Below are 15890 nucleotides of genomic sequence, written 5' to 3'. Positions count from 1 at the left end.
TGTGATAAATTGACATTTTCCAACTGTTAAGACCAGAAATTTCTCCTAGTGTTGCTCTCCTAAAAGACAAAAATTGTAAAGTTAACTGCCATTAAAACAACTCTATTCCAACTTTAGGAAGACTAGGGGACCCAAAAACATATAGCAAACAGTGAATGGCCTGAGGACTCAAAGAGAGACGTTTAAAATCTCATGATCAAGGTGGTAACTTATAGCTGTACATCTCTGTGCCTTTATTTCCTAAGCTATGAAATGGGGAAATAGTCCCTATCTTGTAACATTATGGTGAGTATTACCAATAGCATATTAAAGCACTTAGAATATTGTCTAGCACATAGCAGGTGCTCAATAAATAGTTCCTATTAGGATTTATATACTATGGCTTTCTAAAGCATGGAATATGAATGTAGAGTGATGCTAGCTCCTATCAACAAAATGATGTACATGAATTTCATAGTCAGAACCTGTTGCTGTAAAATGTGCCTAATAAAAAGAAAAACAAATCCACCTGCTAATTAATTATCTATAGTTTAATGCTAAGCTATAAATCTGTTTTGGAATATATTCAAAATGCTTGCTGCTTCTGAAGGGGCTTCCTTTCTACATCCTTCTAAATAACAAGATTAAACAATAATTAGGGCAAAAAAAAATATACCGCCATAAAGAAATTAGGAAATCTAAAGCTTAGTTTAAGATCCAACTAACAACTTATATTTGAACTTATCTTTCTAAATCCCATCCTTTATAGATAATTTCTAAATTCTTGGATGACCAATTTTTGTGAAACATCATTATATAATATATGCATATGTATGTGTGTATATATACATATACAAACACTTTATTCTTTGGAGGAAATACAAATTTAATATGTCACATGTTCCATAAATGCCAATCCAGATGACATTGCACAATTTTCACATTTTGGACCTGAAAAATAAAGATTCTTGAAGCAATTCTTTCATTCCTCTTTTAGCACTTTTCTGTATCATTCTTATATTTCACTGTCTATTTTCTTAGTTATTTTTAAATGTGTTTTTTTAATTTCCTCTTTATGTTCCTACAAATCTTCAACCATGTCTTGTTCATCTTTATATCCTCTATATATTTAGTACAGTGCCTCGTACATATGAGACACCGAATAAATATTTGATGAATATGGGGTTATTGGTTTAATGAGGAGGACTTTATGTATCAGAGTGGAAGAGGTAGAAAAATCTAAAGATTTTGTGCATATGTTCTCTACTTCTAGAAGTCCCAACTCAAGCTTGCTTAAGTGATAATTCATTGACTCATGTAACTAAAAAGTCTACTTGTAAAGCAGACTTAGAACTTGAACTGACCAAGAAGTTTACAATGCCATTAAGGCTGTTCTTCCATTTCTTAATGACTTCTTAGGTTCTGTCTTCCTATAAGTTGATTTTATTCTCAGGGTGGCTTTTGTAGTAAAATGGTAGTGACACTACTATTGAACTTAGCAGGACCACATGCTTCTTCTTTCGTACTAGAATTAGGGAGAGGGTGATTCATACTAGAAATATCCTTCAAAATGTATCCCTTGTGACAAAATTGTTACTGAACAAATGTGTGCCCATGTCTATCAATGTTAATTAGGAATGTCATGTGGTGATGAGCTTGGTCTGAGCTAATACTAGAGCAAGGAGAATAGGATGACTCTGGAAGTCGAATTGAGATTCGATCCCAACCAAACTGTAAAAATACTGTACAATTTGGTGGAGGAAAGGGAACAAGGATGGGTAGTGAAATGAGTTTGGAGGAACCAACCACAACATGCACTCTAATTGCATAATAGTTTCAACTACTATTGTTCCAAAAATAAGGCTGAAATGCGATGTTAGACTTACATTCATTGTTGTTTTTGTTGTTGGTTGCCGTCAAGCCAATTCCTACTCATGATGACCCCATGTGTAGAGAGTAGAACTGCACTTCATAGGGTTTTCAAGGCTGTGACCTTTTGGAAACAGATCCTCAGGGCTTACTTCTGAGGTGTCTCTGGGTTGGTTTGAACCTTCAACCTTTCAGTTAGTAGTCCAGCACTTAAACTTAACCATTTTCACCTCCCAGAGAATCCTTTACCCTCATTAGGTATATGAAATAAGTGGTAAAACACAGACCTCCATAAAAGCTCAAAATAAATCAGACACTTCTCATATACTCTTTGTTTGTGGGTGCTTTCTGAATAAGAACAAGTGGTTTTTTTTCCCTTTTGTTAAACTTGATAGTTTTATTAATTAAACTAATTTCATGACTATCTATGGATACACAAAATCCCATTGCTGTCAAGTCAATTGAGACTCATAGCAACCCTATAAGGCAGAGTAGAACTGCCCCATAGGGTTTCCAAGGCTGTAATTTTTATGGAAGCAGGTTGCCATATCTCTCCTGTAGAGCAGCTGATGAATTCGAACCACCAAACTTTGTATAGCAAAAACCAAACCAAACCAAACCCATTGCCATGAAGTCTATTTCAACTCATAGCGACCCTGTTGGACAGAGTAGAACTGCCCCGCAGGGTTTCCAAGGAGCAGCTGGTGGATTTGAACTGCCAACCTTTTGATTAGCAGCCAAACGCTTAACCACTGCGCCCAGCACTTAGTCACTGCGCTACCAAAATAATTACATTGTATCTAATATTTATTTTCTTTTGTCTCAACCTCAAAACAAATCAAACAATTTTTCTAATTTAGGATGATATATCTAACACTTAGCATAAGCATGATATAATGTTTGTGGCCTTTATGGATCCTTTTGGATTACTCAAGCGGTAAAATCATTTTTTGGATTCAGCCTTGTTTAGTCAGAAATTAGTTAAGACATTACCAAGAAAGGGCCATTCTAGTCCTAAATTGTCAAGTTAATAAGGTTAATCTAATTGCCCTATTCTTTTAGGTACCTCATTCCTGGCATCAGACAATTACACAACACTCCCCACACCCAGCCCTCTCTACCAATCACCCAGCTCCCTACAGCAGTACCTCTAAAATGTCTCACTTAGACTGGTCTTTCCTGGTTGGCATCTACCTAGCTGAGCACAATGAATGCCTTCCCATATCTGACCCCCTTTCCCTATGCTACTTCTTCCATAAGAGCCTTCACCCTTCAACCTCACCAACTATAAAAACAACTGACATGCTACCAAAAAGCGAATCTTTGCATTATCCCTTCAGGTTAGACATTCTCTTACTTTTCATTTGTTATGCTAATCTTACTCACTAAACTTTTAAAATAGTATAGTGCTAACAATGTTCTTCTACACATAGAGCCCTGCTGGTACAGTGCTTAAGAGCTATGGCTGCTAACCAAAAGGTCAGCAGTTTAAATCCACCAGCTGCTCCTTCGAAACCCTATAGGGCAGTTCTACTCTGTATTATAGGGTGCTATGAGTCAGAATTGACTTGACAGCAGCGGGTTTTTTTTGGTTTGGTAATTGTTTAATTTAACTAATTTAAATTTTAAAAGATTCATAAAAACTTAGATGAAAGTAAATAATTTGTTGAAATATTGTGAATAATTATATAGGAATATATGAAATAATAAATACTAGATTGCTAATATGGGTAACCTTGAGGTACAGGATGGGGAAGGAGGAAAAAGAAGGGATAAGAAAAAAAATAAAAAGACAGAACTAAAAAACTGTACAAATGATATGCTAATTTCCAAAAATTATATTTTCTGCATGGGTTGTTTGTATAGACAGCTAACCTTTAGTAAGTCCATGATGCATTGAGAGAAAAAGGAATTTGCAGAGAAATGTAAACACCACACATACATACATACATACATACCTCTGTGTATGTGTGTATGTGTGTGTGTGTGTATGTATGTGTGTTGAAACTATTCAATGAGATGATGAAATGAATGGAAGAAGAAGGAGATATCCTTGGCTGTTTACATTATTTACTTCAGGGGTATAACCTTGCATATGAGAATGAAGGATAGTATTTTAGCATGTATTTGTACATAATTTTGCTTGTTACTTCAAGCATGTATTACCTTTTATTTTGATGAATATTAAATGAAAATGTTTAAAAGGAAAAAGGTGGAGATGGAAGTGATGAATGGGAATCAGTTTGGTTAGGATATTTCAATGTTTACTTCAAGGCAACAATTTATTCATTTATGTGGATGACTAATTGACTAGAATTTATTAATAAGTTTTTCAATCATAGATTTATGAGTATGATTTAAAAATCTTGGTTATCTCTACTTACGTATCAAATTTCATTAAAATCGACTGAAATTTATAAAAAAGAAGCCCTTTTGAAAACATGTTTAAAAAACATTTTGTTTCCAGATGGCAGACTAACGCACAAAATGTAGTTAAGTGGTCTCTTTGGGGCAGTATACATAACTTCCTCTAAAATAATCAACTACTCTGGAAGATTTTATAGTATAAGTATGTAACTCAAAATTTCATTCATACTTTTTTAAATTCAAACTTCTTTGACCAAAATGATGAAAATTCAGCATGATTTGAAACTAATTTACACCATTAAAATAATTTCCTCCCTATTACTTTTCTAATATTGGCCGATAGGATTACATTACTTTGATCTATTTTATAATATAATTGTTCTGTTGATTAAGGTAAAGGGATATGTATTTATGTACCTACTGGAAGAAAGGTTATTTCCCATTATTTTTACATGTACATTTTAAAAAATAAGTTTTTCTGTCTTTAGCTATTTTTCCCTTTTTCCACGTTATCTATACTTGTTATTTTCTGCAAGACTAACATCAAAATTTTCATCTAGTTGAAGTCCCTAAGGATCCGTCAAAAGAAAGGGTCACTCGGCATTGTATTAGCTCATCACCATTTTATATGTAGATAGATATAACACTCATTATTTCTCCATATGGTTTGGGATTTTCCCCATTATTTTTGAACTGGTATTCCAAGTTACTTTCATCTTGAATTTATCTTAATAAATGCCTACATTTTGCCTAAGGTGAAGATTATAGTAGCCTTGATGCCAATGAAATAGCAGTTTCAAAATCTACAGGAACCCATTTAACCCAGATTGAAAAAAATGCCCCGTTTCTAGGCCAGACCAATTCTGTGCACACGTGAAAGATGTGCAAGTAGGATCCAGACTGTCTAATGAGGATCCACAAGGAATAAACCTTAAGAGTCATGAGAGTAAAAAACAAATACTCCAAGTTTCAACAATTCTAACATATTTTCATTTGAATTTCAGAGACTTCAAAACAATCAGATGTCTAATATTCTTTTTTAAAAAAGAATATTTACTTAGGGAAAGGAAGGCATTTTTACAGACTTCTTTGAACTGCTAAGCTCTTTATACTTTAAGAAATTGCTTTTGTGAAGGAACTGATATTGAGCATTCAGATTTTCAAATTTAAAAAATATATAGAGAAAAAATGCAATTACTGTGTGATGAAGAAGCATTACCCAGCTTTCAAACATAAACATTTAAAAACTTTTTTTCAATCCTGTTTTTTAGCATGTACTGTGAACTTGGCAAGAAATACAACCAAGCCCTTGTTAAGCTATATCTTGTTATTTCTGGTAAACAAGCATGTGCACATTCGCTTTCATACCCATATGCAAACACATTTTACTAGGACTATTCTGACATGTTTATTGCTTAGAGGCTTAGTTCCCTTAAATGCACAAGCTAGTCTCCATTCATGAACTTTCTGAGGGCCATCCATGTCAAAGGAGATTTGTGTGACAGTATTACAAGTTCCATCATGAGTGCCCCTAAATGAAGCCAAGGTAATGGAATACTAGCAGGGGTGGTCCAACGAGATTATTAGCCTAATTCCAAATCTACGTACTTGAAAGATCACCGCTTTGTAATGAAAACAGAAATATGCATTCTGATTTACATTTGAGTTCATCTATAATTTGAATATGTCTATTGGTATCTGAAAGAACTTAAATTATTCACTATTGGAAAATGTGCTAGCTTTAGGGTTTGAGACAAATGATGATGAAAGTAAGTTTAATACTGAACACTGGTGAAAAATGAGTCAATTTCTGAAAACAAGAAGTATGTGGAAACCAAGACCCACCTTGTGGATAAAGTCAGTAAGGGGATAAATATTAAGAAAAATGTCGTCTTACACAATACTATTAAAGTAATAAAATTTAATTGTGATCTCAGAAGAAAACATTCTTTGATGGTTAATGGTCTGACTGAGACTAGAGGAACCCCAGAAAGCATGGCCCCCAGATTCTCTATGAGCTCAGAACTAAAATAATTTCCGAGGCCAACTCTTCAGACAAAAATTGGACTGGGCTGTGGGACATAAAATGATACTCGTGAAGAGTGTACTTCTTAGCTCAAGTAGATACATGACACTAAATGGGCAGCTTCTGTCCGGAGGTGAGATGAGAAGGCAGAGAAGGTTAGGAGCTGGTTGAAGGGACACGGGAAATCAGGGGTGGAAAGGAAGAGTGTGCTGTCATAGTATAGGGAGAGAAATTAGGGTCACATAACAATGTATGTATAAATTTTTGTATAAGAGACTAACTTGAAGTGTAAACTTTCACTTAAACTATGATAAAAAAAAATTTAATTGTGATTTGGTTTAACATTTTTGGTTTCTTATCAAAGTTTCCCACATTCATGATGTCTCATTGTTTACTGACCTGCATCATTTTATTCGATGACAGACGTGCTAAAAGATCTTTCAAGGTTTTTTGTTTTATGCTTTTTGTCTCCCTTAACTATCACATTTTATCTCATTTCCAGTTGTGGACAAGGATGGAAAGGAAATCGTTGCCACATCAAATTTGACCCTCCTCCTCCTGCAGACTTCGCATACATGCAAAATAGTAGGTGACATTATGACTAAATAAATCGCTTGATCACGGTTCTCTGTTTTTAATTTTTCACTGCAAATTTATCTGTTTCATTGGCTTGAAATTCCAGGTATATGGACTCTCCTGGGTATTGGACTGGTTTTCCTGATAACTCATATTACAGTTGCTGTCTTGTGTTTTCTTGCAAATAGAAAACTACGAATAAGGTAAGTGATGCCTTTAATTGCAGGGCACAATATACTGTAGCAGAACAATTTTTGAGACTTTTTATTTGCTATATCTCCTTTCACCCCATATTACATGCAGGAAGCTTTAGTATTTCCATACTTTATGAATTTACTTTTCTGGGCAGAAAGCAGGGGCCCCCTGAGGATAATCACTTTTTTTTTTTTTTTTTTTTTTTCAGTAAAAAGCCTTAAGTTTACTTTTAAGATTATGTTAGGAGCATTTTTGATGACACTAAAAAAAAAAAAAAAAAAAAAAAAAGAACATGGCGTTCTCCACAAAGCACACAGAGAAGAGGGGAACAGCTGCACCCTTTTCTGGTGATATCTGGAGAAGGTAGCAGATCCTCACAGGAGAAGCCAAACTCTAGTCACCAATATTTGAAGCCTAAGACTCCAATGTCTTATGCAAGGCACAGAACGGAGGCCAAGAGCTGCTGTTCCCGAAGGAACTCTGCAGGCTGGGCTTATGTGTCACTCAGAGGGCCTCACAATCTACAGTGCCATATAAGAACCTCAAGAGTTTCCTACAGCCCCATGTGGGACACAGGCCACCCCAGTAATGAAAATTACTGACTTTCCCACAAACTCAGCAAGATAAGGGCTCAGAATAAGGTTTAATCAAAATTTTAAAAATTAAATGCATTATCTCTTTTTTTTAACTGAGGTGAGAATCACATAAAATAAAATTAACCTTTTTAAAGTGAATAATTCAATGGCATCTAGTACATTCACAATGTTGGACAACCACCACTTCTGCCTGTTTCCAAAACATTTTCAACATCCCAAAAGAAAACCCCATACTCATTAAGCAGTTACTCCCCATTCCTCCTTCCGCCTCAGCCCCTGGCAACCACCGATCTCCTTTCTGTCTTAATATTTCATATAAATGGAGTCATACACTATGTGATGTTTTGTGTCTGGCTTATTATCTCTTGCATGCCTGCATCTGTGGTCAGAGATTTAAGTCTGGTGCAATACAATGTATCACAGGGCAATGGATAACTCTTCAGTTTCCTTGGTGTCAACTTGTAAATCCCACTTGATGAATTTTCAAATCCTCAGCCTTAAATCATGTTAATTAGTAGGCACCAATCCTGATATCGTTAATTAAGGCCAAGTTATTATGATGTTCATTAGAAAAAGATACATTTTTAATCTATTTCTGTTAAGATCTTACCTAATTCCTCAAGTCCTCAATTAATTTTATATGCCACAATATGCCGGACAATGTGGGTACAAGTGTGAATCAGAAGCAATCTGTACTTAAAGAAGTTTGTAATCTAGTGGGACAGACTCATGAGCCACTAACTGACATAATGGTTGTGTACTAGATGTATATAAACAAGCTACTATATTAACAAAACCAGCGAGAGCACACAGAAAGAATGCTACACTTCACACCTTTTCTAGATTCATGTTGGACAACCTGCACCTTCAGGGCTACCAAGAAACCTCTCAGGCAAATGTTAGTGGCATCATGCTACAGCCTCACAGAGCCACCTCTCCTTTCTCTCTTCTGTATCTGTCATTCTTCTTCACTTTTACACTTTCCCTTACTCTTTGTTCCTCACTTTCTTTCTTTATTTCCATTTTCTCCTTCCCTATTCTTTTACCCGTCTTCTCTTCATCTTCCTTCTGTCTCCTCAGCCATTTTTCTTTCCTTTCAGTTTCTTCATTCTCTCCTTCTTCCCATTCCTTACTGGTATACCCAGAGTTTGCCTCTATATTTACTTCCCTTCCACTCTACATATACTTCATGGGAAATGTCATTCATTTCCAAGGTTCGCAGTGTCGTCTATATGTTAATGGCTTCAAATAATCTCTTTCTTACTGAAATTCTTTACTAAGCTCTAGATCCGTACAGTGATTTCAACCATTTGTTAGATTTCAACATCTGAATTTTTTCTAGATACTCTGATGTCAACATATTAAATATCAAAAAAGTCAGAACTGCACTAACTCATTGTGCAATGAGAAGTACCTTCCCACTACTGACAAGTAACTAGTAGTATAAGAAGATTCCAGCCTTCTCTCCCCCTGTTTTTGGTGTCGGTACCAACAGCTACCCCTTGAAAAAGAAAGGGGCCGGTATAGGTGTTTCAGAGCCATTCATGACCCTCACCCTCTTCTTCACTCCAAGCAGCCAGGGTCAAGCCTCAAGTCTGTAATGGGGAAAAGAGAGGGGACAAATAGAGCTTAGAATCCCTAAGATATTAATTAGAAGCTTTAAAGTGTATTGGACTATGTTTTAATCATTAAAAGTGACCAGAAAGTTATGAAATTTGCCCAAGATATGTGAATTGGACCAGGAAGTGGGGTGGGGTTGATGGTAGGAAATAATAATTGCAAAAATAGAAGCATTTTCATGCTTATAAACCACCTACTTAGGAGACCTCAATCAATCAGTTACCCAAGTCTTAGCCTCTGCTCCCTAATAGATTCATTAAATTAATAAGGAAGACCGAAGAAGAATTGATGCCTTTGAATTATGGTGTTGGCAAAGAATATTGAATATAGCATGGACTGCCAGAAGAACAAAACAAATCTGTCTTGGAAGAAGTACAGCCAGAATGCTCCTTAGAAGCGAAGATGGCAAGATTTCATCTCACAAAGCTTGGACATGTTATCAAGAGGAACCAGTCCCTGGAGAAGGACATCATGCTTGGTGAAGTAGAGGGTCAGCGAAAAAGAAGAATATCCTTGAAGAGATGAATTGAAACAGTGGCTGCAACAATGGCCTTGAATACAGCAAAGATTGTGAGGATGGGGCAGGACCAGACAGTGTTTCGTTCTGTTGTACATAGGGTGGCTATGAGTTGGAATTGACTCAACAGCACCTAATAACACCACTCTAACAGATGTAAGATGAGGTCCAACATCCCTATGAAAACCCCTATCTCTAATCTTCCAATTTACCTCCCTGCCCTCTTCCCTTTAATTGGTTCCTCTTCTGATTTCCAAACTCTCAGAAATAAAGGTTTACTTCTCCACTGCTGCCCAAAACAAATATCACACAGACTATATTCTCAGTCTTGCTATGATAGGCTAATCACTCATTCCACAGCTTGCACTGGGGGGCACATGCTTACGTTGTCCACCAGTGGGACTGAAGAGAGAGGGAGATCTTCAAAGCAACCACGCACCAGACCAGCCTCTGCCCAAATGCTAGGCAGACCAAAACCCAAGCTGCTGCAATTCATTCTACCAGGGGTCTTCAGGCTGGAGTATGCTTGCCCTGAGTTCTCAGAGAGTTTTCAAGACTATATGGGCACAAAATAGTTTCCATGGAGTCATTTTGCAGATCCTCAAATTTCATATATTCTCTACTGAAATGTAACTGATTGAGAAAGATGCATTTGGCCTACTACTCCTTTCTCATTTCCTCTTTCTCAGATTATCTTTCCCTTTACCTGGAAACTATCCTGACTCTTACTAAAACAAATAACCTCAGAGGGTAAAATATCATCTGGGGGGAAAACAGAGGAAGAATCTGAGACTCCAGCCTCCCTAAAAAAAAACTCATAGTAGCAAGAGAAAAGATTTGAGCTAAGATAACATGGAAAGGGGAGCCAGAGATAGATTCTTAGCAAATCTGCCCCCAACCTCCTCCTTAGACTTAGGAATCACAATTAATTGAAGTCTTTGTCATTGGTACATGATTTAATATATGTTTGAATTGAACAATGAAGTCAGACTTTTACGGGGGAAAAAAGCAAATCTAATTTGGCTGATTGGATAGATAGATAGCAGGATGCCTTTGTCATTTAGGTTAGATGGCAGATGTTTTCCATAATTTTAATGAGCTAAATTTTCATCTTTAAGATTTCATGAAAATATATTTAGAGTAATGGAAGCCCTGGTGGTATAGTGGTTAAGCGTTTTGGCTGCTAACAAAAAGATTGGCAGTTCGAATCCACCAGGCGCTCCTTGAAAACTCTGTGGGGAAATTCTACTCTATCCTATAGGGTTGCTATGAGTAAGTACCAACACAATGGCAACGAGTTTTGTTTTTTTTTTTTTTTTTAAGCAATGTAAAGTATTCCATACGTTATATCCTTTACAACTACTAAACTTATAATAAAGATTTTAAATATTGACTTAAAAATATAAAAGGAGATGCATAGTTTTTCACAATTAGTTTAGGGAGTACTCAAGCGAAAATGTTCAAAGACAACTGTGCTTCACTATGCTGCTCTCAGGTTTAGTTTTTCACCATTCCCACCCTTCCACACCCTACACTTGGGAAACCTCTCACCGTTTCCCCAAAACACATGGCTTTTCACATCCTTGTCCTGGCAGGGCTATCCCCCGCCATATGTTTTTGACATCAAGCAAACATTTCCTGACATCCAATCAGTGTTAGTCACTGAGTTCTCAAAACGGTGTCCTCCACATCACTGTTGTAACACTTATTACATAGTGTTGTAACACTACCTCCGTATTTTTCAGCTTTTATCTTTATACCCCCAGCGTCTAATGTTGTACACAAAGTTGGTTCCCAATAAAAGACTGCTGTGATTTATTGAGGATCATCTGTTCTTCTCTGCATGGCAAAAAACATTGCTTAAGTCCGGTGATTATATTCAAGTAAAGATGTGCACATTAAATTTCAGAAAAAAAAGGCTTTTGCATAAAATGGTTTAAGCCCTAAAGCAAGTTAGAATATTTGGGCAAGAGATGATTAAATGAAATAACAATAGTTCACCTTGAAAATAATACCAAAACTTTGAGATACAAAGGAATTAAGAAAAGCAGGAAATACATAGCCCTTCCTAAATAAACCTTAACATTGATATTTTCCGCTAGATTTTGTAAAAACTTTCTGTACAGAAGAGGCCCTTCAGTGACTTGAAATAAAAAAATGTTTTATTAATTTTTTAAAAACATAGGATGGAGTACTGTACTCAGACAATGCTAAGCACAGGAACAAGCCTCTTGAAGTTGTTTTCAGAAATTTGGTTTCCTGGGTTTTATTACACATTTTGTGACCCTTTAGTTAGCTACTTGCCACCTAATATGTTAGTGAAGACACATTGATTTCAGGGGAAAGAAAATAACTCAAGCTTGGTTTAATCAAACTAAAGAATTTTATATAAAGTCCTGGATCATTTTATGAAGCTCAAAGGTAGTAATGAATGAGATCAGGCCTCAAGGCCAGGACCCATCAGAATTCTCCTTTTGCCTCTCATCTCTGCCTCTTTTTGCTTGTTTGTTTTGTTACTCTCTCTCTGCAGATATACTTCCTCTACTCCCTGTCCACATTAAAAAAAAAAAAAAGTCTACTAGAGAATGATGTTAATTACTTATTATCTCTCCAGACACATGAAGAGACTAAATCTGTTTCTTTTTGCCCCAGTTCTATATTCCAAAGGAAAACTCCAATTAGCCCAGTTTGGTTCAAGATCCTATTTCTGGCCAAACCAGCTGTGGGCCAGGTCACATACTCTGAACATGACTGCAGGGAGCCCTTACCAAGGAACCCTAAAGGTGGGGAGGGGCTGAGAAAGGGGTCATTGTGAAATATATCTGAAAAGTACCGGCTATAGCTGCCTCCATGGTCTAAAATCCACCCAATTTTTACTCATGACATTTTAGAGGAAGCAGCAACTATGGCAGCCTTCAAGAGTTGTTTGTAGTAATAGAAATTAGATGTGTAATCAAATGTACACCTAGAAAGCAAGATTAAAAGGTACCAATAAATAGAGGACCACTTGTTTTTAATCTTACCTGAAGCAACATTAAAACCACTGCTTTTCTATTTTAGACTATTTCATCTTTTTCTGGAGAAAAAAGTGGTAACAAGTGACTGTTTATTACCCTGCAGCATGTCACTTGCACATGAAAGATTGTGTTAATTTGATAAATAAACTAACAAAGTTGAAAGTGAATAAGTATTTTATGTAGCTATACTGAGAAATAAGATATATCAACGTGAAAAACATTTAAAAATTTGATTCGGGAAAGTTTCTAAATAATTCCACAGAACTGTAAGCAAGCCTGTGTTATAGTAGAAAGATTGCTGAGTAGGAAATTGTAAGATCTGAATGTGATCTTGGACAAATCTCATAATTTAATTCCACAAAAATGTATTGACTTACTATGAACTAGTCTTGAAAGGGGCACAAAAATGTGTCACTAGATACTCATGTTTTTTGGCTCACACTCAATTATAATATAAGTTTGACTATGATGAGTGTGTAATGATAAAAATGTAAACCAAAGTACTATGGGGGTAAAATAGAAAGAAAGAATAATCAGGAAAATAATTGTTTATCTTTCTGATAAGAAAGAAAGGTGATTAGGATCCCAAGCCCTGGACCAGTTGTCAATAACTGCATGGGAAGTACAGATGCTCTTGATGTCTGAGGTTCTTAAATGGGGAGCCATGACCCCCAAATAAAATACATGTCCCCATAGTATTATATTCTCTCTGCTAGAACCTCACTCACTGCAAAAGCTTTCTATGTTAATGTGGAGCTTTAAAGATAGAAGTTTAGCTGCTCTTCTAGGTTGAGATTCCTGGATAGGCCTAACCTGGGCCCAGCAATGAATATTGGTCTTTTAGAAAAATCAAAATTTGCTTACTCTATGCCTCAAGGCATTCAGCTGCTTTTGCAGCTAGAGTGTCACTAGTGAGTCTGTCTTGGTCCCAGAAATGAATACTTATCCTTAGCAAACTGGAATTCCACTAGCAGCAGTGACAAGGTCCTCTCACAATGCTTACAACACCTTTGCTCTCTCCACATGTGCATTCGCCTACAAGAAGTGCAGCTTTTCTCACAGTTTGAGATCCATGAACCTAACTCCCAAATCCCGGTCCCCTGTATATATACTGACCATGCTCTGCCAACACTGCTAAGTGTTAACTTGGAGCAAAAAAATAGGGGAGATTAAGAGCAGGGTTTTGAAATCTTCCCCTTAAAAACCAGATTGGCGCACGTGTGATTCTTCTTCTTTTTTTTTTTTTTTTCTGTTTTAAAGAGAGGCCTAAGCAGCCTGCTTTCTGATACTTTTCCTTGATCCCCGCTCTTGTTTTCTTGACCTGCAATGGTGGAAAAGGCTCATAAAAGAGGCCCCAAAAGAAAGAGAACATTTGCCCCAAGCCAGTCACATATTCACTCCTCTCATGAATCATTCCGCTTCCTGCCCTGTGCCCAAGGATTTTGTGAAGTTAGAGCTTCTCTTACTCAGAGTGGAATGAGAGGTGTGCAGGGCAGGGCTAGGGTTTCCCTGAAGGAGGTATGTCTGGAGAGCTAGCCAACAATTTGAACGGATGGATTAAGAGAGCTATAAAGAAGATGTCGCATTTGTATTGAGACTTGTAGGATGAAGAAATCGGGTAGGGATGAGGAAAAGAGGTTCGAGAAAATAAAAGAAAATGTGGAAACTCATGGTTTCTAAAATGGCACACAGCTATAGAATAAGGGAAGGGAGACAAGTGAGATTATACTTAGATAGGTATGCTGTAGAGAGGTTGTTAAGGGCTTCGAATGCCTGCCACAGAGATTTCAATTTATTAAAAAATATTACAGCCATGCTGTCTGTCCTCTGAGATGGCCCCTCTGCCCTTCTCCACCAAACAAAATGGAGAAGGGTAGAAGGTAGATCTGGCAGCTGACTTTATGGATTTCATTAATGGGCCTCTTGTCATTTGACATTAGGTTATAAGTCTGGCCAAAGTGGAGCACCTTGAAGGAGGGAAGAGAGGGAGAGCTGGGTATCCATAACCGGGGCTCCCTCCCTGCAGGACAGGTGCAACTAGCTTCTAAAGAGGCATCAGGCACACTACAGCCAGTTTCTACTTTCAATAACCCCATCTTCTTCGCCTACCTTCCAGTCTAGGAGCTGGGGGATTCATAGGCCTGATATTATTATCCCAGTGTACTGCACTGTCCCTTATGGTTTCTCTGTCTTCTGGCTACCCCTTTGTAAATTCCCTTTATCAAACACTCCTCAAATTTTCCAGTTTTAGGGGGTCAGCTATTTCCTGCTGGAGCCTTAACTGATACAAGCCCAAAAAGTGTTTTAAGCAGAAGGAGGAGATCATGTCTGTGTTTAAAAAACAGAACACAGAGCATGAGAATAGGTTAGAGAAGACTGAGAAAGAGGTTGTCAGTCTAGAAGACATAAGCCTGTTCAAAAGGTTTAGATGAGAAACAATGAGAGCTTGAACCTGAGCAGTGGTGAGTAATTTAATATAGGAGGTGAGCAAAAAGGAAGTATTAAAGATAATTCAAGAGTAATATAGGGTCACTATGAGTCGGAATTGACTAGATGGCAGAGAGTTTTCTGGTTTTATACTTAAACAACTGCGGATGATGATGCCACCAACTGAGATTTGAGAATCCAGGAAGAGAAACAGGTTTGGGGGATGGAGAAGAAAATTATTTTGATTTTATGCATTGTCTTATCTACAAAAAGAAGAAGTTGAACTAAATCAGGGTTTCCCAAACTTCTATCATTTATAGGTTACTCTCATAATTAGGCCATGACTACAGATTCTGTTTACTACTATTTTTTTTTTTTAATTTTTAATAGACTTAATTTTTAGTTTTATACTTAACCCTGTTCTAAGCAGTAATATTTATGAAATTAGGGGTTTGATGTGTTTATATATTTTTCTATTATACACTTAATATAAAATGTAACTAAAAAATTTAAAATATGCATGTCTGTGTTACCTAAATTAATATTTTTTATAGCCAGTGTTTTTTCTACTACATAATGGGAAATGAAAAATTATTTTAAAGTTCTCTCTGAGCTTTGAAATTGCTGGATTCAAATAGAATACTAAGCTTGGTCCTTTTGAGTCCCAAGTATTCCCTGTTGTAATTTAGCAGATGTATTAA

The 15890-nt window shown here is 36.6% G+C and overlaps 1 protein-coding gene across 1 annotated transcript in view; it reads left to right on the top strand.

Annotated features, from left to right (window-relative positions):
• MALRD1 (MAM and LDL receptor class A domain containing 1) overlaps positions 1-15890 on the top strand; it is a 964362-nt gene that overhangs the window by 929428 nt on the left and 19044 nt on the right. Inside the window, 2 exon segments of the mRNA XM_012556720.1 lie at positions 6744-6826; positions 6924-7020. Coding sequence (XP_012412174.1) covers positions 6744-6826; positions 6924-7020 — 180 coding nt within the window.

Source organism: Trichechus manatus, unplaced genomic scaffold (genome assembly GCF_000243295.1).
Source record: "Trichechus manatus latirostris isolate Lorelei unplaced genomic scaffold, TriManLat1.0 scaffold00075, whole genome shotgun sequence".
NCBI lineage: Eukaryota > Metazoa > Chordata > Mammalia > Sirenia > Trichechidae > Trichechus > Trichechus manatus.
The sequence above is the reverse complement of the archived record's forward strand: the minus strand, read 5'-3'. Positions and strand labels throughout refer to the sequence as shown.